Source organism: Sparus aurata, chromosome 2, assembly GCF_900880675.1.
Source record: "Sparus aurata chromosome 2, fSpaAur1.1, whole genome shotgun sequence".
NCBI classification, from domain to species: domain Eukaryota; kingdom Metazoa; phylum Chordata; class Actinopteri; order Spariformes; family Sparidae; genus Sparus; species Sparus aurata.
The window spans coordinates 9520171-9543938 of NC_044188.1; the positions used below are offsets into that span (position 1 = coordinate 9520171).

Sequence of the window (23768 nt, forward strand, 5' to 3'; positions counted from 1 at the left end):
GAAGAAAGTGATTAGTTACATTACTCGTTACATTATTTGTTACATTCATGTTGCTCCACGGTTCCTTAGCAACAAGCTTTGTGTGTGCATGCTGTCTCTGTAGGTGCTTTGTTAAGTTTGAGGTACTGTTCGCAGCAGTGGAGAGAAGTTTCCAACACGTACAAAGTGTGCACCTTACAGTCAAGTTATTTTCCTTACGTTCAGCAAATTCAAAGTAATGTTTGTATCTCCAACCTTCAAAAAGGGGTCTTCAGGCAAGTCGCATGCAGCAGCATGTTCCGCTCGTGTTGTTGACGCTGCCATTGTTATCTCATCTCCCCTTGCGGGTGGCAACTAACCAATCGGTGATGGTGAAAGATACCTCGTGCCAAACCCCAACCAATCACTGTTCCATTATCGACGGCCCCCCGCCCCCCCTCCCCCCAGCCCCTTGTGTGTGATGCGTGCGACTAGCAATGTAACGTAAGGAACGAGCTTGGCGAACTGTAATGTCATTACTACACTCAGATCAGTAATGCCTTACACTACTCGTTACTGAAAAAAGTAATGTGTTTACAGTAACACGTTACTTTGTGACCTAGTGGTACCCAACACTGGTTACTTTTTCAAATAATCTTCAATATACTCAAATTTAATTGACTCTAGACGATTACACTGATGATCCAAATTATTTAAGTTATTTTAGCTCTAAACTAACTCAAAGAATTAGTGTTTAAATTACTCATCACTATTCATATTTTTAATCTCTTCCTCTGTCACCACACTTTAATCCAGTAACATCTTAAAATCTATGTTTTTAAATCTCCTTTTTTTCTCTCTTTCTGGATAAATTGAAATGTTATCAGACGAAAGTAAAGCAGAAAGCGTCTCTATTCACACGGGTGAAGACAATCAGTTGACCTGAACTTGCAGAAGCAGCTGTTTTTTAATCAATAATGTGATAGACTATGCCCATGAAATACCAAAGAGCAGCAATCAATACAGCACAGTATCACTTCAATCCCTCTTCTCTTCCGGAGTGATCATTTCAGGAACGGCGCGGCAGACAATAGGCGTGAAGATGACAGGCGCAGGAACGAGAGAGACGCTCAGCATTTTGAATTACACCGTCTTACTCAGTAATTGATTTCAACGCTTGTAATTTTCTGTAATCCCGGTGTTCACTGTGAGAGGAGAGGAATTCATTTTCTGCAGGAAATGAATTAGGGAACAGTGAGAGATAAAATGGATGTCGGGGAGCACACCTGAACACAAGTGTGTGAACGATAATGAGGCTGGTTTCACAGAGCCCCCCCAGACGTCTCATTTGATTGGCTGAAGCTCAACCGCCAGCGATGGCCCTGCAGGCTTGTCGAAGGAGAATTTATTCCATTTTGTCGCAAAGTGATGGAGATGAGGCCTCTCTGGCCGCAGAGAAAGTACATTATGGAGTGGAATGACGGAGGGAAAATGTGCCTTTGGAAGAGGAAGCGAAATGGGAAAGCGCACGAAATCAGACCGTCTCATTTTTAAAGCTGTAATATGCTCAAACTTAAACACAAACTCGGGGTAGAAAGCCAGAAAACCAACACGAACGATTATTATAACAGGAAAAGAACACATGAATCTACGACCAGGCTGCCTGTTAGCTTAGCTTAGCATGAAGACTGGAAATGAAAGAAAAATTGCATGAAATCTACAAATATTAATGTTTATAAACTAGTTTAATAAATGTATCTCTTTAGTGAAGTATAATAAATTTTGTTTTTATTTTCGCTTTTATCTGAAGTGACTCATAGTAAGTGCGTTCAACCATGTGGATACAATACTGATAACATTGCAATAAACAGTACAACTACTGCAATTACAAAGTAGCCTAGCTTGCTTCAAATGCTAGCCTACATTTAGAATAGGAAATAGAGAAAATATTCTTTAGATTTAGCTATTGTTTTATTTATGTGAAACAAACTCGATTGCTCAAAATGTCTGAGTAGCAAAATTGTTCATCAGTAGAAAGTAGCTAGGCTAAATTAGCAAAGTAGCTAACTTTAACCAGCTGGGGTGCTGTCAACAAAGTTTGTTTTTTAACCAGTATATTAATCTTACTGTAAGTATGAGCATGTGCGTAGTGTTTAAAAACAGACAAGGAAAGGATCTGTGACACTTTACATAAACTGTATGCATATTTGTTTATTTACATCACATTCACATTACAGTTAGTCATTGTTACGACGCTAGAGCGTCAGACTGCAATGTACAAAAAGTGCTGCTGCAATTTAAGTTCAGAATCACAGTCAACTTCTTCCAGACTTCCAGCTGTGGTTGCACACAACACAGAGAAAGACAAAACCGTTACCATCATTCCTTTCAAGTCCCCAAATCACAACTTTTTTCTCCAATAAAATACACAATTTAAATACCCCAACAGTGCAACAAAAGTCAAAGCAACACATTGGTTTGAATGTTAAAGGTTTTGGAAACTTCATTAAAACCTGTGCAGCCACAGAGTTTCATCAAACAGACCCGACCAACAGATGTAATTCAAGTAGGATAATAGGCTCATGATTCAACAGCTCCGGTTCAGTGGGAATAAAGTGAGTTATGAATAAATTCCTCTCAAAACAGTGATATTAAAAACTCAACATGTTTAGAGACGCCAGTGTTTTGAATGATATTGCACACCTAATAATTTAAATCACTGACAGGGGGTTATTTAGTGATACAGACTCTTTTCTGCAGTGGAAATCATCTTAAAAGCATAATTAGAAACCGGTTTAAATACGACCTGTACAGCTGACCTATATGTGTGTTTAGGTAATTACTGTTGAGGAACATGAGGGGAAACAATAACACTGTAGATAGTTTATAGAAAAGCTTTAAATTCGAACAAACTAACAGATCTACACATGAACTCTGAGTGACAGCAGAGCCAGAAATAAATAAGAGGGATCCAGTGACTTTAAACGTCCTCCTTCTCAGTCCAAGGTGAGCGCCCGTGCAGCGCGAGGTGCGTCGTCGCTCCACCTATCTGATGTTGATTAGCCTTGTGCCCCGTTGCCATGACAGCTGCGGGCGAAGGCTCAGAGCAGGTCAGGCAGTATGAGGCCCGGGGGTTTGGGCTCCACACAGTTAATCCAGAAATTGGCACAGCTGGCGTGGTACTGGTGGCCCCCGTACAGCAGCTTGAAGTTGTCCGTCTCCGAGTTGAACGCCTGTCAACGTGAGAGGGTGAAATATGTTACACACCTGAGTGACAGAGACAATAAAGCCATCTGTGCACACAGGGGGGAAGAGGGGCACATATAGACAAGGAAACTAGACTTAGACGCAACTATAATCATCAGCAATTTATGATTTTTCTCTTTGCGCAGCATCCCACGGTTGAGAGTCTGAATACTAAACAGGCACCGATGTTCATTTACAGCGCTGTGGTGCAAAGTTCAGCTCGTGACCCTGCTGTACCTTCCAACCAAGCTACACGGGAGGAAATCCGCCTCTGGCAAGAAAAGGATTTCAATACACGCGGGTTTGTTCAATTGTTTAAAACAGCAGCCTGCATAAAATTGTATGTGAGTGTTTTGCGGGAAAAGAAGCCAAAAAGAAATCCACTGCGTATAAATAAAACATAACCCTGAATAGGTACAACTGGAAAAAGCAAATATGTATCTTTAGGAGAGAAGCAGGAGCCACACAAGGAATCACTTTCTGCACTTTATATGGATTCAAAATTCAATTTCACATCTGACGTGTGCATTGGAGCAGTGAGGTGAAGCGCTGTACATGAAATTGTCTCATTACCAAACATAATTGTAATATCTAATAAATAAACACACTTAATTGGGCTCGTACATCAAGAAATTATAGATCGTATCTTTCACTAAGTTTAAAGCCATCTTGATGCAGGTTTCTTTATCGCTTCGTTCTCTTTGATTACGCCAATCAAGACGGACTGTGGCTGCTGCTATTCTCAAAAACAGTTAGACGATGCAAATATATTTTGCAGACATTTAATAACTAATCTGGCCTTTAAGTAAAACAGTTCATGCAAAGATGACAGTAATCATCTGTCAGCAGTTTATTTCATCCATTGTTAAGTATGTCAGTTCACAACGCTGCCTCTAACACTATTCAATGCTTGCTTTACCTAAAAAGAAAAGGTTAAAAGTCTGAAAATATTAATTAGCTGGTCAATCTCAGAACCCAACAGTGAAAATCTGACAACATTTTAGCCTCTTGGGTTGATGGTTGATGTTGTGGGGCTTCAGATATAGCCAGAGGACAACTAGGCCAAGACATTTAGCGTTTTCACACCAGCGTGTTTGGTCGTAAAACCGAGCTCCGCCGATTCGCTTTTCCATTACTAGTTTTACTGCATCGAGTTGAGCCCCGCCTCCAAGCGGGCTGTGGGGATGTCTCAGGACTGTGGCCGTCCCCCGTCTCCCCCTGAAACGAGTGTGTGCTGCAAATCAATACTCAGCTCATGCCTGCTGACATCAAAATCTTGTTCGTTGCCAACAGATTCAGCATTCATGTGCAGATATCTGTCTATAGAAATAAATATCTGCTTAACTTATAAAGTTAAAGTTCTGCTAAGAGGTTAAAACAACATGCTGATAAGAAATCTATTCATAGGTTTTCATGGAACAAACTGGTTGCATCCCCAAAAAGCGTCTTCTGAAAAGCTCAAAACTTGTTTAAACTTTATCACCCCTCTTCCATGTGACAGGTAAATGTACTGTGGCTGTTCAGAAAGTGAAACGTGGCAATCGGACCCCCGCTGGAGCGCCGTGACGTGCGCTTTCGTAATTTCACCGAGCCCAGCTGTAGCACTGTTGTGCCGTCGGGAGATTCTAATGTGTGTGATGTGCAGCTTAAGAGTTTGCATCCCTGGTGAAATACTGGGAGCTGAAGCCGGAGAGAGGAATGAGTCATGTGCTGTGAATCATAGCCTCCCACGCAGAATGAGAAGGGGAGACGCATGCAGAAAGCAACAACTGCATACAAAGCGCACCACAGCAACACACCGTGAAGTCGGATACATCTCCACCTGCCCGACCGCCGTCTGCAGCACAGACGCTCTCACGCACGCTGAATGACACATTTCTACTCTCTGCTTTTTTTCTCACGCGCTCAAATTTCGCCAGCAGAGCGATTTCCTTCCTGAGCTCTTTTGTATGCTGGCCTACTTGTTTGCACAAACCTGCACTTACGACTGCCAAAGCTGAAAATGTTGGAGGGAGAGGATGCGAAATAAAAAGGGTGGTCACACAATGTACACACTGTTCTACCTCCTCCGTTCACTGCAGAGCCTCTCCCTCTCAAACCTGCACTTTCTCATTCACTCTTTCACACTCCAGCTCCTCCTAAAACTTCCTCTGTGAATGTAGGCCAGATTAGTCAGTTTTAACGAGACAGATGCTCTACGTGATTGAACCTTTTAGGCAGGCAGCCACTGGAAACTCTACTCTGAAACAAGAATAAGAGCTGGAGCTGCTCGGATAAAACAGTGACTCTACTCATTCAGCTGACCTTTGTAGATGCATGTAAAGGTTAGAGACTGTGCTTAGATTATATCTGCTTTTAAATAAATAAAGAAAAATGAGGCATAATTACCCTTAACCTCCTGTCATTGTCTTTATTCACTGCCTGTAAGCACAAGAGGAGTCAGCATGTTGAAGCACATTTATGCGATTGCCCAGAGCAAAAGAAAAGTGTGCACAGACTGAGCAGCAGGCAAACATTCAGATCAGCTGTTTCACCAGGACAGAGCTCCCGTCTCCCAAAAGTACACCAGTGAGTGAAAACATGAAAGAAACCAAGTTATTACCCTCAGGGCTCCTACACATTTTATACCTCAGAATTCAAGACATTTTGCTTTGATTGGTATAAAATATTGATTGAAGCTTTCAGTTGTCGAGAATGTTGTAGCAGACGAGCTGCCTCGCCTGTAAACCAGCAGCGAGAACTGATGTTTGTCAAAGACGTCAAGATTTAAACAGAATTGTACAATGAAATGATAGTTGTAGTCACTTAACGCTACTCGGAACAAAGTTATATAAATAGATCTCAATGTGAATTATATTTTAATGTCACTATTAGGTCACAAAAATGGAATTGGTCAGTTTCAGCAACAGTACTGGAACAACATCAATTACGAGGTTGTGGGAACAACACAATAATATCAGATTGTTCCTGACATAAATGCAACTTTTATCCTGTTCCCTATTCTTATGAAATGATGCGTTTCTTCCGACTACAATGGAAACATGTTGTTTGGTGGTTTAAATCCGAAGCTAGCAAAGAGTTCCTGCTGTGTTTCATTAGCTAATGTGACCGTCACATCTAGACTGCTCCGGCTGTACAGCGGCAGCACATGAATGCCCTTTTTTCCCAAAGGTTGTGTCAAAACCAATTTCTGGTGCTTTGAGATTGAACAACTTCCACATTCACACAGACCGCCTTCATTCGACTGCACATAACCAAAACATCTCTCTGCTTTCACCGTCAGTGTAGCAGTAGTGATGGAGGTGCTCGAGACGTCGGAAGAAATATTCTTTACAGCCAGAAAATCTACAAATCTTTGTCCATTATTTTTGCATTTCTCCAGACAGGCATTTTGTCAATTCACAATTCTCTTCTGTCTGGCATTATCCACGTAATTCCCCTGACTTTCTCTAGCTGTGTAGGAACCCTGCAAACCTGAGGCACAATAAAACTCATGCTGAGTCAGAGACGGGCAACCAAAAAAACAGATTCCCAAACAAATTCTGCGGAGATGAGAACATTTAAAGACTCAGAGCGGAGCCAAACTTCTGTTAGCACTGCTGTCAAACACACTCAAGTAAAAGCTACTCAGAATAATCAATCCAAATCCTCCAGGCACTTCAGAAAGCTGCATTAATATAAATAGCCAGGAATGCTAAATTATTCAACTTAAAACCCTTTCCAGTGCTTCTTACTGTAATTGCTCAAATTAGCATTCAGCGTTTAGCAGCAACGCCTGAGCATCATTAGCGGAAAACTTATCACTTATGATTAAACTATAACTGCTGCTGCGTTTCACGGACAAACTCAGACGAGATGAAGCTGCTGCAGGTTGCCCGTCCCTGCCTCCTGACCCGAGGAAGAACGACAACAAAACCGCTGCATCCCATAATTATCGGTCCATTATTTTGGACAATTTCATCTTTGAATTTGACAGAAAGTGGTTTCTGGCTCTGTTTCTGTCAACAAATGAGTTAAAAAATGTGAAAGAGTGAAATTCACAGCATGAATTCAGCAGGAGCCATTAAGCATCATAATTTCTTTGATGTCACAACAACATCTCCACCCTTCTGAACCTTTGGTTGAGGAACTAATCAGTACCTCTTCACTAAAGGACAATGCAACAATCAGTGCTCTCTGCTGCAGCCAATGCCGTTCTTTCACTTCATTACACTCTGAGGGGATGCCATTCTCCACTTGGCTTTTATGCATTCTTACCAGTGTGGCTCTGCCAAAAATGTAATTAAAAGATGGGTTATTAATCTCATGCTAGTGGCACGGAGACAAAATAAAACTGCATTAATTTGCAGCCTGCCTCTGTGCACACAGGAGTGAGAGAGTGCGTCTGTGTGTGCAGGTCTATTATCAGCTGAACTCCCTGCTCATGACTAATGTGTAAGCCACATCTGCTCGCGTCCTAGATGCCTCTCAGTCAGCCATATCTTGCCCGGACCATCCATCTGTCTCTGGCTGAGCAACAGAGGGAACGTGAGAAACAATCAGCGCCACCATCCTGCCCTCCAAACCGCAGGGTCCGAGAAGACCATTAATGGCCCACGTCGATGAAAATCACTAGCACCGTAGGCGAGGAGGTCGACATACAGCAATTCTGCACATAGTGCCCCAGTTGGAGTTAATAACTGAACAGTTATCAGAAATGCCAATGGTTGTTAGATCAGAGTGGTGAGGTGAGCAGGCGACAGAATAGAAAATGAAACCCTTTCAAGACAAAGTGATGACCTGCGTGACCTTGAAGAACCAATCCCAGAGTGTGAAAACTCACCCCGAGGGGCCAAAGTGACAATTCTCCTCTCTCACTTATTTCTGGAGTGCACATATTTATCCTTGGACACTTTTCTTAGTCATTCTTCAGGATGAAAGCCAGGAGACACCAACGACCCATGCTGACCGTTCACTAAACCCCTCCTCTGAACAGCGACTGTCCAGTGACGGCTGAGCTGATGATTGGGCTTGTCAGGCCGGTGCTGATGAGGATATAATACGAGTGACACCCAGTATTTTAAGAGTATGGACGGGGGTGTATTTCTGTCTAGCCTTTCAAAAAGTTAAAGTTTCAAGAACGGATCAAAGAGTTGTCTGCTCTAAGGTCAGAGCATTACTTCATATATCAAGCTAACTAGCTGACTACCTACACTGGTAACCAGTTCTCCCGACATTTAGCTAAAATAAATTAATAAAATTGAAATCCAAACACCTTCTCAACTAACGACTATCCCAATAGTCGAATGGTAACCCAGCATTACTACTACTAGACCAAGGAGCATTTCTATAACTAACTCGCTCACTTTGTGCAGTTACATGTTGATGTTAAAAAATCCCTTTTCTTGGAAGCTGTAAGAGTTCAGGGTAACATTTGATCTTTATTGGATTTAAAGAAGTTTACGCTCCAGCAGCTCTAGCCAGTGTTACTTAAGAAAGAGTAACATGAGCCAAACACATTAGTAAAGTTAATCCTCATCGTAAAAGTTATAAATATTGCTGCAATTAATGTATTACTATTATTTTCATGATTATGTGTAACTCTGGTTACACGTATACTATTTTCATAATTAATCAAATGCACATTTATTCTATTAAGTGGGAAAGAAAATGTGAAAAATGCTTAAAAAAAAATGACTGAAATGATGAATCGATTATCAAAACAATTAATTCAATAATTCACATCTTCTTTATTTAACTGACTGCTACATTTATCGATAAAAGTTGCAGCTCTTTTAACAAACACGTAAATTAAGCAGCCATACAAAGTTATGCTAGAATGAAATAACAGTATATATTTTTTATTATTATTCTTTTAATTTGCGGACTATCTGGCTCCTATTTATAAGTCAGATATATATATCTGGGACATTGAGCTTTGGATGCAGTAATATCATGTATGAAGTTATCAAACCAGAGAATTAGAAACACTGAAATCATTTAAAGTCTTAATGTTAATAAGCAAGCTAGCTACAGATGCTAAAACGACACAACGTTTCAGTTGATAAAATCAATGGTGAGCGATGAGAAACACAAAGCCTGCTTTGGTCTCCCACTGTCTGAAATCAGAAAAGAGTTGTTTAAAAAATGACTGTAACTTTTGAGCAGTGTAATTTGCACTTTGTGCTGCAGGAGAATGAGAAGGACGACAAGCAGAGCAACACCAAGAGGGACGAGGCTTAGCAAACACATATTGGCTGATTCTTTCTGTCTATTACAGTTCAGGCTGACAACTGTTTGCCTGCAAGAGGCAGTGGAGAGAAGTGAATTCTGTCACTTTGGCCCCCCGCTGGGCTCGTTGGTAAGAGGAGAATTGGCCCCCCGAGGACCCCAGTGGGAAAGAGTGGAATGAGATTTAGTTGACAGTCGACTGTCTCATACTCGTTTAAACAGACGTCCAATAGCGCTTTCTTCTTTGTTCTGCAAAACGTTTGAAAGTCAAAGAAATGTCAGTTGTTATCCGCTGTGGATGAGCACAATAACATTCACGTAAACGAATATGTCCACAAACTGTTTTTCTGTGTGCATGTTTGTACAAACCTTGCTGCGAGCGTCGACGTTGAGCAGACACACCCCGCATGCCAACTCCTTGGCATTCTTGATGCCGTGCCTCAGAATGCAGGAGGAGAAATCGAGGGAGCTCTCATCAGGCTACACAAACACACACACACACACACACACACACACACACACACACACACACACACACAAAACACACCAACACAAACACACATTTAACTTGCTGCCGCAGGGCAAAATGTAGTCATTTTCTATTCTTATAAAAACAGCAGTGAGAGCAAGTCTGCTTACAGTAAACATCTCTGAGCATCATCAACTTTCTATAAAGACTCTGCTTGACTTCAACTATGTGGTGTAAAAGCAAACAAACACAATACACATCTTTCATCGTTCAACAAAAAAAGCTACCTTTGTGCTTCAATTAAACATGAGTTCCCTGTTTGTTTTCTGTCTCCCTCCTCGAGATATTCTGTCAGTTCTGTGCTGTATGAAAAAACAATGTTCCTCCTCCACTGACACGAGCAGACAGCTGGATAAATAAATCTATAAAGTCCTTGTCATCCCTGTTGATCCAAGCACCGGCCGGCCAAAAGGCTTCCGCAACCAAATCAATGAATCATTGATTTTAAACTAATGGACTGACAATACTGGATACACTAACATTTCATTATGTTATTGGCAGCCTTTTTATTACAAATTGAACCACAATGCTCGATTATCATGTGTGTTTGTGTTTCTTGTGTCTGGTTGATAATAGAAGGAACTAACAGCAGCTGCATACATAAATCTGTATGTTTAAACTGTGTATATTTTCGGAGCGTCTTACAGCGAGCTTGGCCAGCGACATGAAGCCCATGAGGTTGTTCCACACTCGGCTGATGTCCTTCAGAAGCTGCTGCAGCTTCTCAGAGCACACGGCCGTCGCCTTGATGCCCAGCTCCACGCGCCTGGTGACACGATATACTTCCACCACACCTGAGACAGAAATAACACAAGCATTCAATTCACAAAAAACAGGTTTCGTTGCCGTTTTTGTTCAGCGCTCAGTCCTGCACAGAGACGTGATTTTCCCTCACGGCTCATTAAAAGCACAAAAACACAATAAGAGAGCAAGCAGAGATGAAACATCACACCAGAGGTCATTTTAATCCTCACCTCTCTTTCCTTCAGAGGGTGTAAGGCCACACACAGGGCTCTTTAACAGTCCAGGCTTGTTTATAGTGGTGTGCATGTGTGTGTGTGTATGACTCCTCACCTAGCAGGTACTCCATGCCCTGAGCAGACTGGATGACCTCGGTGCAGACAGACGAGCTGCTGATGCTGTTCAGGATGTTGTTAGCTTTGGTGATGACCTTAATGTGGAGAGAGAGAGAGAGAGAGAGAGAGAGAGAGAGAGAGAGAGTGAGAAGTCAGCATCATGACATTTATACTGTTTTGGCCAATCGTTATCAACAGTCGTACCAACATTTCCATCACAAGCCAAAGTGTCAACCCTAACTCCTGTCATTAAAATGCTTGAATCACATCATTGTCCTCCAGATGAGAGGAGAATGCATCCTTACAGTTCTCCTTTAAAAATCTTTTTTTTAAAATGGACTTTAATTAGTGTATTCTCTTGTTTATTCTCAGTCATTAATTTTGTCTTTGGATTTCAGTCTTTCATTTATTCATGTGTTTAATTATTGTAGATTTTTTTAATTTTCTTCTGCATATAATTCCGTAATTGAACTATATTATCTGTTTTTTTTGTTTGTGTAGCACTATATAAACTTGTTTTTGAAAAGTTTATCATTATTATTATTATTCAACTCACGCAAAAGAAAAGGTAAGAGCTGCTAGCATGTTTTGGTTTTCCCTTCAGTGACAAGGTCAGAGTTAGTTGTCATTTTCAGGATGCAGCTTGGAGGTTGTTGATGTTGTTTCCCGTAGAGGCAGGGCTTTTTAAAAAAGATAACAGACAGACAGTGGAAGGGACGAGAATGCCCCCTGAATAGGCGCCCATTGGCAGGCTTATAGCAACAGTCTACATCTAAGAGGCTAAGAGATAACTGCAAACTTTTTCTGGGATTGACACCATCACCATACGTGTTATTTGTTACTACAAAATTAGTATGTAAATGAAAATATCTTTATATGTATGATGTTTTGGTCAGTTTTAAGGTTGAACAGACACATTCACATTTCAAACCCAGAGGGAAGGAAACTTTGGAGCAGCCTTCACGAGTCCCTCAGATCTGCCAAATCAGTGGTCTGTTTTAAACAGCTGCTGAAAACTCCATACAACAGGTTTAAGCTTACCTTTTTAAAAATTCTGCCTGTTTTGCTGTACTTGTGTTGAATTTCTTGTTCAACTTTTGACTTGGGCACTTTATCCTATATGTGAATAAAGGTATTATCAATGTAATTACTTTCTAATTAAGTTGTATTTCCTTCTGACACATCGGTCACATTCATTCATCACTTTTTTATTCATTCATCGCTCCTTTGTTTGCAGGGGTAAAGAAAATTATTCCTCCCAAAACGCGAGTGATAAGAAAAATGTCAGCAGGGAGAAAAAAACATTTCAGTGCCATTTTGGTTATCTTAATTATTCTACTACATTTGTACAGCCGCTCTCACAATTAAGTTTCGCCATGGCACGAGGTCGCACACAGGAAACAAACAAATACAAACCTCAAGAGCATTTTCCAGACACCTTTGCCACTCGTATGCGTAGCGCTCGCTCTCCTGCAACAACACAGCACAAAATTATCTCAAATAAACACAAAGGCAAAACAAAACAGACCAGAACAAATTAACACTTCTTCTGTTCTGTGGCCTCAGCAGTTCTGAGTGTTGTGCTCAAATGTGGTGTTCAATAACGGCGTTAACATGCAGTGGAGTTAACACCAGGCCCTCCTCACCTCCACCTCCCCAGTCAGGTCCTTGTACTTGTCCCTGATGACAGGCAAGGCGGGCTTCTCGCTCAGGGTGTTCGATCGGTCTCTAAAGGGCTGCTCTGGAGCAGGAGACGGGGGAGAACGCCCAATCTCCTTATCGCCCAAACTGTGGCTGCGTTTGTGGGAGCCTGAGGCAAAGACAGGAGAGAAGAGGGAAATGCATAATGTCTGCAAGATCCAGAAACACATATATAAGGTTTTTTTTTATTTCTTTTGCCTTTTAGCAATTCAAGAGCCCATGCCAGGGAGTCATTTTGAGATATGCACCTGTTTGTTTGCAATCATTATACTTCCATTCTGTTGCAGCTAATTCCTCCTGGACAAGGACAGCATGAGTAAATACTTAATTTGTGACAAACAATAATTACGTACAAAACAGAGTCACAAATATGCAGGTATGAATTATTCATAGGGACTCACAGACGGACAAATCCTGGCAGGGTACCACAACAAATACATGCTAAACCCAGACTTCTCCAGTGGGACTGGCTGTTAGTGTGTGTGTGTGTGCGCGTGTGAGTGTGTTGTCCAAGACACAGGTAATCCGCCCCCCCCCCGACTCCTCCACCACCCACAGAGCCATGCGTCATCCTCCTCACAACCCAGAAGCCCCACCATGATCAGATTACTGTTCCACTGGGCGATGAGGAGTAAAGTAAAGCTCTTCTCTTCTTCACACAAATTAAATCCAGCGCAGGGAGATAAATCTGTGAGGCTAATGGGCTTTTATCCCAGCGCAGGAAACACTAATAAATTATTGGCAGAACATGACACCAGCAAACAGCGGTTAAAAAACGAACAGCCTTTCAGTGGATACGGTTAATTTCTGCTCATGGATTTGTTGGCCTCTTCTCATCCATCTCACCAGTCGCTGCCATTAGAGCAGGGCTGTCATCTCAACACTGCCATCTAATGTCTTACAGCTTTATTACAGATCAGACGGGCCTAACAGATGGGGATGGGGAGGGAGAGGAAGCTGGAGGAGAGTATCGCCTCACCATATTAGGACCAAGGGCCAGCATAGTTACGGTCTTCATTAAAAACATGTAAGGTTTGGTCACAATTTTGACATTAATTAGATCATTGCGCTGAAAAAAAGTGCTGACAAAAATCAAGTAAAATTATACACATTCGCTTATTCTAGCTTCTCAAAACATGATGAATTGATGCTTTTTCTGTTTAATATCACTGATAAATGAATATCCATTCTTGGATTCTGGTTAATTGTGTACATCTATGAACAAACAATCTAGGGCTGCAAAAAGTCAATATATCCAGTTTCAGTTACTCTGCCAATCATTTCCTTGATTAAATAGTCATGTCTTTCTTTCTATCTTTCTTTAATAGGATCCTCATTAGCTTACACAAAGTGGTCGCTAGTCTTCCCGGGGTCCTTGTGAAGATAGCAACAACGAACAACACATATTATAATCAACATGATGATTGTGACTCACCTTGAACAGACAAGTCAAAGGTTGCCAGCTCATTCTTGATCATCTCCTCGCTGGACTTGACGTTGGCCTGAGCGCTCGCTTTGAGGAAGTCAGACTTGCCAAACTTTGGCTTGTCCCCCTGGAAGGCTCCAAACTCATCGGAGGCCTCACTTTGGTTTCCCTCGGAGCCCGCCTCAGCCGTAGCCGCAGGTGAGTCTGACTTTTCAGAAACAGTACTTGCAAAGTCCCCAAAGTCATCCTCGGCGTCGACACCGCAGGGGTCGCTGGAGCCAAAATCAGCAAAGGCTTCAAACTTGTCATCTGTCGATGAGCTGTCCTCGGTGGGGAAGGAGGTGGTGATCTTCGCTACGGAACTGCCTGTGATGTTTTCAGTGCTGCCAAAGGTCAGCTCCTTTCTCTGTGTTGGCACTAAAGATGGAAGGGACGCTCCTTCTGAGCCCTGCAGCTTTCTGACCTCACCGGGCAGACATTCCTCCCGGTCTGACCAGTCATAGCTGGCCAGGGTGCTGAGGGCCGACGTCCCAAAGGGATCAAATTTCATGTCGTCTCCTTCTGTAATGACAACACAGACATACCAGTGGTTCCTAGGAATAGCACAAATGCTGTCATGACAGACAGTAGATTAACGAGCCTGGATGAAATGTGGGTTGGATTATCACTTTATCACTTTGTCATCTATCTACAGTTTAAGTGATATATCTTCTGTACTACTCAGAATACAGCTCAGGTATTAAATCTTAAAGAGTCCGTTCCCCAACATTACAAAACATAATTTCTCAAATTCCTCAAATGGCCAGGCAGATGGTTTTCCTTTTATTTGCCTGAGTTTTGATACATTTTTGCCTCCATCCACGTGAAGTGAACCATATATAAGAAATCATATGGCAATTATTTTGGCAGATCTTGCAATCGAGTAGGAGAGGTTAATTTTGGGTCTCATTTCACACACAAAAATAAATACAAAATTGATGATGCGGTGCTTTTTGCTGGGGTCTGTATCAAACAGGCATGTGTTCTTGTGTCTGGAAAGTATGACTTGTCGGGCATCTCTGTAACACCACAATGCTTCATTGGTATGTTGAGAAACATTTTACATTAAACAGCTCTTGCTGGTTAAATATTGCACCATATTTTGGTAATACTTTAAATAATTGTTTGGTCCTGATGAAGGTGAATATGAATTTTTTTTGTGGTGCCCACAGGACTAAAAATCACACATGAAAGACAGAACAGAAGCTCCCTAAAAATCTATTTTGCAGGTTACTCTGAAACGCACTGTGGTCAGTTTTAACAGAAACAACTTTTAAAAAAAGAAACAGTCCCTATGAAAACAGTTGCTGTGGATTATCCAGAGTAACTGGAACATTGCTTTTTAATTTTTTTTTCAGTCCTGTATGCATCACAGATGCTGGGATGGAGAGAAAAACGTATGTGCAGATAGAACCTCAACTATCTTCAATATGGCTACACAACACGACAGGTGAGAGACAAAATATGTTTCGTTATTTGGGAGAACTTCAGCATCATACGGTGTAGCATCACCTACACTCAATAGAGAGCTGCAGGAATGACGTATTTATGAAGGCCAACCCAGAAGTTAGTAATGCCCTGGTGAGTTGAGTGAGTGTCGTTGGGCTTGGGGTTGAATTTTTTTAAAATGTCGCTGACAACGTCTCATTTAGCCGCTCATGAGCAACAGTCTTTTTTAAGACATGTGACAGCTTCAAAGTTCTTGAGTGGGAAATGTACTACATATTTCATGTCTTAAAACAAACAAGAAGGTTTCTTGTGTTATTCACAGACTGTATTTCACAGACTTAAACACATTGATGTTTAGGCGAGGGAACCAGAAGTCCAAAAATACTGACTTATTTCCAGGTTTTATCACTAATTTCTGCAAAACTCTATACTGCAAGAAAACTATCAGATGTATTTTACACTTAAATGATGTGAAAACAAATTCTGCAGTACACAGGCAATCTCATACATTGTAATTTGGCACATTTAAGATGCAGACTACTTCATATTATACCAGCACTTGACTAATTCTTGTTGTTGCAACTGGAATAATAACTACTATGTTGGAGTGATACATACTCTCGCCCACATTTTTGAGAATTCTGTTTGATAAATTATCCAGTGACGGGTAAACAAACAAGCTGTTCTGATGCCTGAGCTGAATCATGTTTATGAGCAGAAAATTACTGCCATCATTTTACTGAAACACAATGAATTCTAATGCTGATTTTTTTTTTATAGTGGACAATTCCTCTCCTCTGGCTATGTGTTGACACATGCTGTTCTCATTGGTGACAAACAGCATTAATAAAAGATCTTTGCTGTCACTACGTCGGCTCCGGTTCTTACGCTGTGTTGTGTTGACAGAGCGGGAGTTTGTGATCAGTTTCCTTATGACTAATATGAACTGACAGAGCTACGCAGCTTGCAGTCATTTGTCAGCATTTTAGTATTCAAGTCTCCTTCTCACACACTCACAAACACACAAATCAACCTTGTTGAACCCTTCCTATTTTGCAAGACAGAACCCTCTGATACAAAAAGCAATTTGTGAAATTGACAAGGACCTAGTGCTGTTAGCCTTGTGTCATTAGATCACTTTACGGCTTCTCAGGAAAGGAAAGGAGAAAATAAGACGGTACGCATTTCAGCAATACCAACAGTAATATTTATTACGACAACATGAGTAGAGAGAAAGAGAGAAAGGTCACAAAGTACTGTGAAAGAGGTCTATCATTACAAGAGGTTTGTCAAACTAACACTTGTAAAATTAGATTTCAGTCATTTAGAATACAAGGGCATGCAGAGTCAGGAGAAAAGGGAAGAAAACAAACAGCGAGTAGGAAAAACAAAGATAATCTGAGGATATAGAAGCAAAAACCAGAATGAGAAGGCACATTCACAGACTAAAAATCAGTAATTCTGGGGAGATGACATTTTTGTTTTACTATTAGGATGTAAAGAACAGGTGTTTTTTTTGGAAAAGATATGAATACAGAACATTTGAAAAGCCAGGTTGAAAAGATATTTCAAAGAACAAGCTCAAGGCAGGAAGCATTAACCCTTTGAGGACCTGAGGGGGGGAAATAGGTTGAGCATCGCAAAAATCAATGCTTGTTTTGGAAAGGCTGTGTACAAACTGCACTTAGGAGCAGCACTTTAAGCGGCTGCCGTCTTTATACATTTACAATTTAGTTTTAGTCCTGGTGTTTGTTTTGATAGCAAAATAAGAGCATATGATCACAATATCTGCATGTAAAATGGTAAAGTGATCTTCATTCAAGCACTCAAAGGGTTACAGAAAACAAAGAGGGCCATCCTTACACCTGACATCCCAGAAAGAGCCTTCATTTACATCCAATCACAGAGGCAGAAACAGATTTAAAGAGACAGTATCCTTTTTCTCTTGCTACAGTGATTGTTTGTCAAAGCAGGCTGATCTATGATCCCCTAAATAATCGTACATCATTATTAATCAAGACAATAATGTTTAGTTTGGAATGTAAACCTAAAATATTTTAATTAACATTCGAATCTTACTAAATACTGTTAAGCTACATTTAATTAACATAGCTGGCAAATCACAACAAGATCAGGGAGTATTTCAGAGCTCATATTCCTGTAATAAAAATACACTATTAAATCTGTATGTATACACTTTTTTTCTTTGATAAAAACAGCTTGCAATACTATTATGCATAAAATGGTATCTTGTTATTATGTTCTTGTCAATTTCACAAATTGAAAAGGCAGGCACACTGCAGCAAAAAGCAAGGCAGGAAGGGTAATACTAACTTCATTATGTTCTCAGAGAGCCAGACCGTAGAGCCACACGTGATTATTCATGCTGCGGTATCACAGATAACGGTTGAAAAGATAAAGAAAGAACAAAAAAAAAAGAAAATCTGATTCCTTTTGTGCTCCCGACTCAAAAGGAACCTCACAAAAGAAATACTGTCTCTTTAAGATACATGTCCAGAAACACAGTGCAAAGCATGGTGAGGTGCTCAAACTGCTCGGCCTGCTACACTTTAACAACAGGTTATTCCCAGAGCTCTCAGAAAACAAGAACTTCAGATAAGTAAGGGTGGAGGGGACAGGTGGGGCAGCTGTTACAGAAGTGTAAAAGCTTCTTAGGAATGTATAGATGTTATACTGGGCTCTGTATTTGCCCGATCAACAGTGGTGAAACTGTTTTTGCAGCAGCTCCATGGACTGTTTGAACACATCATCTTACTCTGTCAGTACAGATGGGCCTGTCTGGGGTTAAACCAAAGTTGGACCACTGTACAGAAACTGAAATAAGGCAAAGGGGATGTTTACATTTATGATTTCTTCCAATCAGGAAGAAGAATTATCAATTCACGGATGAGAGGATATGGTTGTTTACCTCACAATTAACTGATATGTTGATCTTAGAAACAATTGTCGCTGTTGTCAGGTGGAGACTTTGTCAACTTTCTCAAATTGTCTCAGCCTTCAAAACACTTTAAAAAAATGGGAGAATCACAAAGGCTTTCACCTGACAACGATTACACGTCTCTGGTTACATTAAGAATTAGTCTTGAATGGTGTCTGTGAAACATGAGCCATGACATGGAAGGTGAGATGCTCGATGAATAAATGATGAGCACTGGAGAAGAGGAGGAGCAGAAGGGAGCTCTGGCGTGGACATAAAGACATAGTAATGGGTCATTTCCTTTTATAAAATGACCCAAAAGCAACTAGTTGTATATAAGTAAACTTTACCTTTCATGGACGTGAGGTAGGGGAGAAAAAGTCAAACATCTCATTCTTGGAGGACCTAAATAATACTGCATGGCAAGTCTGAAATACTGCCTGGTAATATGACAGCTGACATACATAAAGATGTCAGCACACACTCTCACCTTCAGACACTCATAGTGCATCCAGCTATGATATGCCAAACATTTCAAAATAGCTTCTTTTCTGTTGTTGCGTGCAAAATGCCACATTAACTGAAACATTTCATTTGCAGGCAGCCAATCAAAATTATATCATCTTGTGCCCATTCAGCATAAATGTCAATCTTTAAAAAGGTGATGGCTTACAGATAGATAATGCCTTCAGTAAGTTGCAGCCTATTGTGTGTGAAACCTGTGATTAGAATAAACAAGAGGATCATCAGTGCAACGCCCTCCTGTACTTGTCTGTATTCAAGTCAACCTCTCACACACCGACACACACATACACACCGACACACACACACAGAGATTGGCCTGTGGAGACAAAAGGTACACTGAAGGGAAGTGAGATGTCTGCCGCTGTGGCATGGACACAACAAACAGGGACCTTATCCGAGTCACACAGACAGCAGCCGGAGAGCTCGTCTATGAACTATGACTGCCAACACATCAAAACCAGACTCGCCTCATCATTTGTACATAAATAGAGATATGGGCCAGGACCTTTCTGTCAGTACAACAATAATAATAATATATGAGGGGAGCGAGGGTGGCGAATATGTAAATAAAAAGAGAGGGAAGGAAGAACTAAGGATCTGAATAAATACATAAATAAATAAATAAATAAATAAATAAACAAACAAGATGAAATGAAAGATGAAATGTAGAATGAACGATGTGATGTGTCTAATCTGATATGTTTTTCATGTAGTGTCGTCAATATTTGAGCATATTCAATTCGATTAGGACCCCCGGTACTTTGCCCTTTGAACCCTGGGCACTGAGGAGGAGAGGCCACTGCTGGCCTTGGAATTAATACTGTGTGTGACAGGACGGCGCCTCACCAAAGCAATCTCACTAGTTCCTCACCTGTAGCGGGGGGCTGGTGGGCCGAGAGACCCGGCAAATCCAGAGAGCTGTCCGACATCACATGTTTCAGGTCTCCTCCCATGTCCGAGAGCTTCATGTCCAGCTGCACTGACAGTGCGTCCTCGGAGTCGTCCTTTCCTACGCTGCTCCCGCCGATGGACGGGAGGTCGAGGGACTTGACTGAGGCCGAGTCCTCTTTGGCCTGTTTGAAAGCGGCCACCTTGTCCACCAGAGTCTTTTCCGAAGCCCCAAGTGCCGTGCAGAACTTCGAGGACTGAAAGTCGGCAAAGTCATCTGTGTCACTCTTGAGAGAAGAGAAGGAGCCACCGCCACTCTCCTTAGTGTCATCGTAGGCCAGGCCTCCCTCCAGAGACAGCTGCTTGAATACGTCGTACTTGTCTGAGCTCTGCTGAGGCCGCTGCTGAGCAGAGGTCTCCCCTTGGACCCCCACGATGCTCTCCCCTTTAGGCTCCCCACCAGTACTGCCAAACGCCATGAAATCTGCAAAGTCATCCTGAGTCGCTGCTACAGCTCCTCCTGCTGCTGAAGCCTGGGCAGCTTCAGAGGAGGAGCCGAAAAGGGCAAAGTCACCAAAATCATCTGCACCTCCACCTGGAGGTTTGGCTCCACCAGGCAGGAGCACTAAAGAGGGAGGCACGGCCACTGAGGGGAATGTGCTGGGTTTTGTCTCAGTGGGGGCAGGAACAGATGGAGCTATAGATGAGAAAAGGTCCAGGTCGGCCATGTTGAGAGGATTTTTGGGCTGAGAAAGAGACGCTGCTGGCTGTTGCTGCTGTGGTAGATGCTGTAGAGACTGAGAGTTCGGGAAAGCAGAAGGGAAGGCAGGTTGAAAGATCTTGGCCTGTTCTGAAGGGTCTAGTGGAGAGACGCTGTCGGCGGTTTTAAAGTCTGTGAAGCCATCATCAGCGCTGACAGACTTGAAATCTGCAAATCCTTCCCCTGCAAACCAAAGAGAACAATTTAAGATCATTAAAAGAATATTTATCATGGCAGAGACTTAATGGGAAACTGACATGAGACGATCAAGCTGCACCGGCGACGATTCTGTGATTTTACAACTCTACAAGAAAGGAAGTGTGTGGATTAGTTATAGATCTCTTCAGTGGAGCAAGTTCCAGCCTTTGGATGAACTGTGGGCTTCAAAGAAGAGCACACATCACTGCACAAAAAAGCTACATCATCTAAAGACACACTAACATGCAATGAACTGTTCAAACTGGAACAGGAGATGATAGCAATTCTGAAAGCAATTCTGGCAAAAAATGTCCATCTTAACAAGTTATTCTCTCTGCTTGTGTCTGAAAATCCCTCAACTTTGCAAATTAAAATTTTCCCAGTTAAGTAATAGAAGCCAACTTTCCGCCAGTGTAATATCAGCATTTTTGGTTTTCATTCTTAGAAAACAAGTGACAAGTTTATTTGAATTGAGCAAAATAGGGAAGATACTGTTGTCTACAACTATTAGATACAAGTGCAAAGTAATATCTAAATTGCCTTAATGTATCTGTAAATGTTTTTTTTCTGGTATAACATGAAACAGCATTAAATGAGAGGTAATACTGGTTTGTTATGCCCCTTTCACTTATAAACTCTAGACAATATCCAGAGAATCAGATCAGGATATTGTCCACATTTGCTTGTTCACACAGCAGCACACAACAGGAAATTGTTCATGTCAGACGCGTTCACACATGTTGGAAATACTTTGTATGGTTTTGACGTGGGCCGTAAAGATGACTTTTGCATCGACTCAAGACTATATGCATTTGGACGTATCCGTTACATCGGCGAAAGAGTGGAAAGGAATTTACAAGCAAGAAGAGAAGAGTAGAAGCAGCTACACCCTGTGCCTGAGGATCCCGTCGTAGAAAGAGAGGTACAGCATTTCAGATCGGTGTCCTGTATGTGGCTTTTTCCAGGGGAAATTTGGACATTTTTCTTCACACATACAGCTTTCTTAATACATTTTTTAATTAATCTGTAATCATCCCATGTGGAATAAAATCATGGGATTTTTCTTTCTGAAGAAAGGCAACATTTTAAAACTCAACAGAGGCAACACTGTTAAGATGGGCATTTTTTGCAATGATAAGACTCCTTATATGCTACAAAAAGAGCAGCAGAAACATTTTTTGGAACAGAATCTTTTTGTCTCAAATCTTTGAAACACATCGCTTTTATAAACCACACAGAAAAAAGTCAGAAAGCATACTTGGGTTTCAGCGGTTGTGGTATTATATATGCATGGACTAAAACAGAGAATCTGTTCACACTGCCGGTGCACGGTGAAGAAGATATAACTAATGGGCTCATTAAGGAGATGGAGCCTGACAATGCCAAGGAAAGGTCACCGCAAAGCATGACTTACTGGAGTTGTAAGAGCTGTCCCCATCGGAAACTGTTCTAATGAAACAGGGACGGGAAACACAGCGGTATCAACACTGCAGGGCTTGCAAAACAGTGTAAACATGGAACAAAGTAGTGACCTGACAGCTTTATACAAGTTATGAAACAATGTTGAATGAGAACACTTTAAGAAAACACTACAAATTCCGACCAAAATAACACAAAGATTTGTTCTCTAAGGAGAGTGTAACATTGTTTTTGAGGGTCTTTTCTGTCTTTTAGTCATGTGCTTGCAGGGACCATCTCAGAGCCTAATAGGATCTCTTATTTGCTGAAGAGTGCAAAAGGATCTGACTCAGGAACACTTACTAATGTATAAAAAAGATGTTAGTATCTGTGTTTGGAGACAGAAAGAGAATAAAATGTGTAAGAGAGGGTTTTTATAAAGTTTCTTACCGACTGGTTTCTTGTCAGCAGGTTGCTCGAGCTGTCTGAACACACTGTATTTGTCTCCTATATCTGGTTCGGAACAAATGAAGAAGAAAAGAGAAAGTATGAACAGAAAATTCTATCAAATTCAAAATGCAGGGCAGGTGTTGCCTTGGTGAAGTTTGCTATGCCAAAAATTGTACACAAAGTACCGTTCAAGGAGAAGTTAATAGCAAGCTATGAAACTGAAGGTGCCCTCATTTAAGCTACTTTGGAAACTTCCTCTGCATTATGATTTAATTTGACTTACAGTTTCAACATTCAGGGATCAATACTGTCTTAACAAGTAATACAAATGCTATGTTAGGATGATAGGAAAATGAGGTTGCACTACTCCTCTGCTGTGTCATGGTGAAATGCATGGAAGCTCGAATGGGTGAGGAGACATCTGAGGTGAGGAGTGGGAGGTATGTCATTATCTGTGTTGGTTTAAACATTTGAAAATCATCTTTTTTTTCTTCCCTGACCTACTTTGTCTCTTCCTTCTGTGGTTTACCCAGGCTAGAGCATTTAATGGAAAGAGAACAATGTTCCTATAGAGGGTACCTGAGGCAGGGGGTGTAGGCTCTGCAGGCTGATCCACAGACAGCTGCTTGAAGGCAGCGTACTTATCAGAGGACGTGACGGAGGCGGTGGAGGAACCAGAGACTGGAGTGAGCATGGCAGGCGTGCTGCAGGGACACAATGGCTATAGTCAGACATCAGGAGGAGTGAGGTTCAATAGTTGAGTTTAATCCCCATAAGCTGCCTGAGCTGATTGAACATTCGCCCAGGGCTCAAAAAGTTTGGAGAGTGAAAGAGTTTTTTTTTTTTTTTTTGGTTAAAAGCTTTTTCATTCTAAATCGTCCTAACCATTATGGTGACTGGCTGATGAAAGCTGAAGGTACTTTTATCAATATCTTTGGGTTATTCATACTGAATGAAAGACGAAATCACACTTGCAG

The 23768-nt window shown here is 41.4% G+C and overlaps 1 protein-coding gene across 13 annotated transcripts in view; it reads right to left on the bottom strand.

Annotated features, from left to right (window-relative positions):
- Positions 1–2149: 2149 nt before the first annotated feature.
- synrg (synergin, gamma) overlaps positions 2150–23768 on the bottom strand; it is a 40220-nt gene continuing 18601 nt past the window's right edge. For 7 of the 13 annotated variants that reach the window (XM_030443151.1, XM_030443144.1, XM_030443133.1 and 4 more), the window contains 12 exons: positions 23371–23495; positions 22792–22854; positions 19969–20928; positions 14156–14707; positions 12666–12829; positions 12436–12489; positions 11018–11114; positions 10589–10737; positions 9784–9894; positions 9625–9663; positions 5593–5625; positions 2150–3191 (listed from right to left, as the gene is read on the bottom strand). In XM_030443151.1, the coding sequence (XP_030299011.1) occupies positions 3060–3191; positions 5593–5625; positions 9625–9663; positions 9784–9894; positions 10589–10737; positions 11018–11114; positions 12436–12489; positions 12666–12829; positions 14156–14707; positions 19969–20928; positions 22792–22854; positions 23371–23495 (2479 nt within the window). In that variant the 3' untranslated portion in view covers positions 2150–3059. The remainder of the gene's footprint in view (positions 3192–5592; positions 5626–9624; positions 9664–9783; positions 9895–10588; positions 10738–11017; positions 11115–12435; positions 12490–12665; positions 12830–14155; positions 14708–19968; positions 20929–22791; positions 22855–23370; positions 23496–23768) is intronic. The other 6 variants (XM_030443085.1, XM_030443076.1, XM_030443156.1 and 3 more) reach the window with 4 other exon arrangements.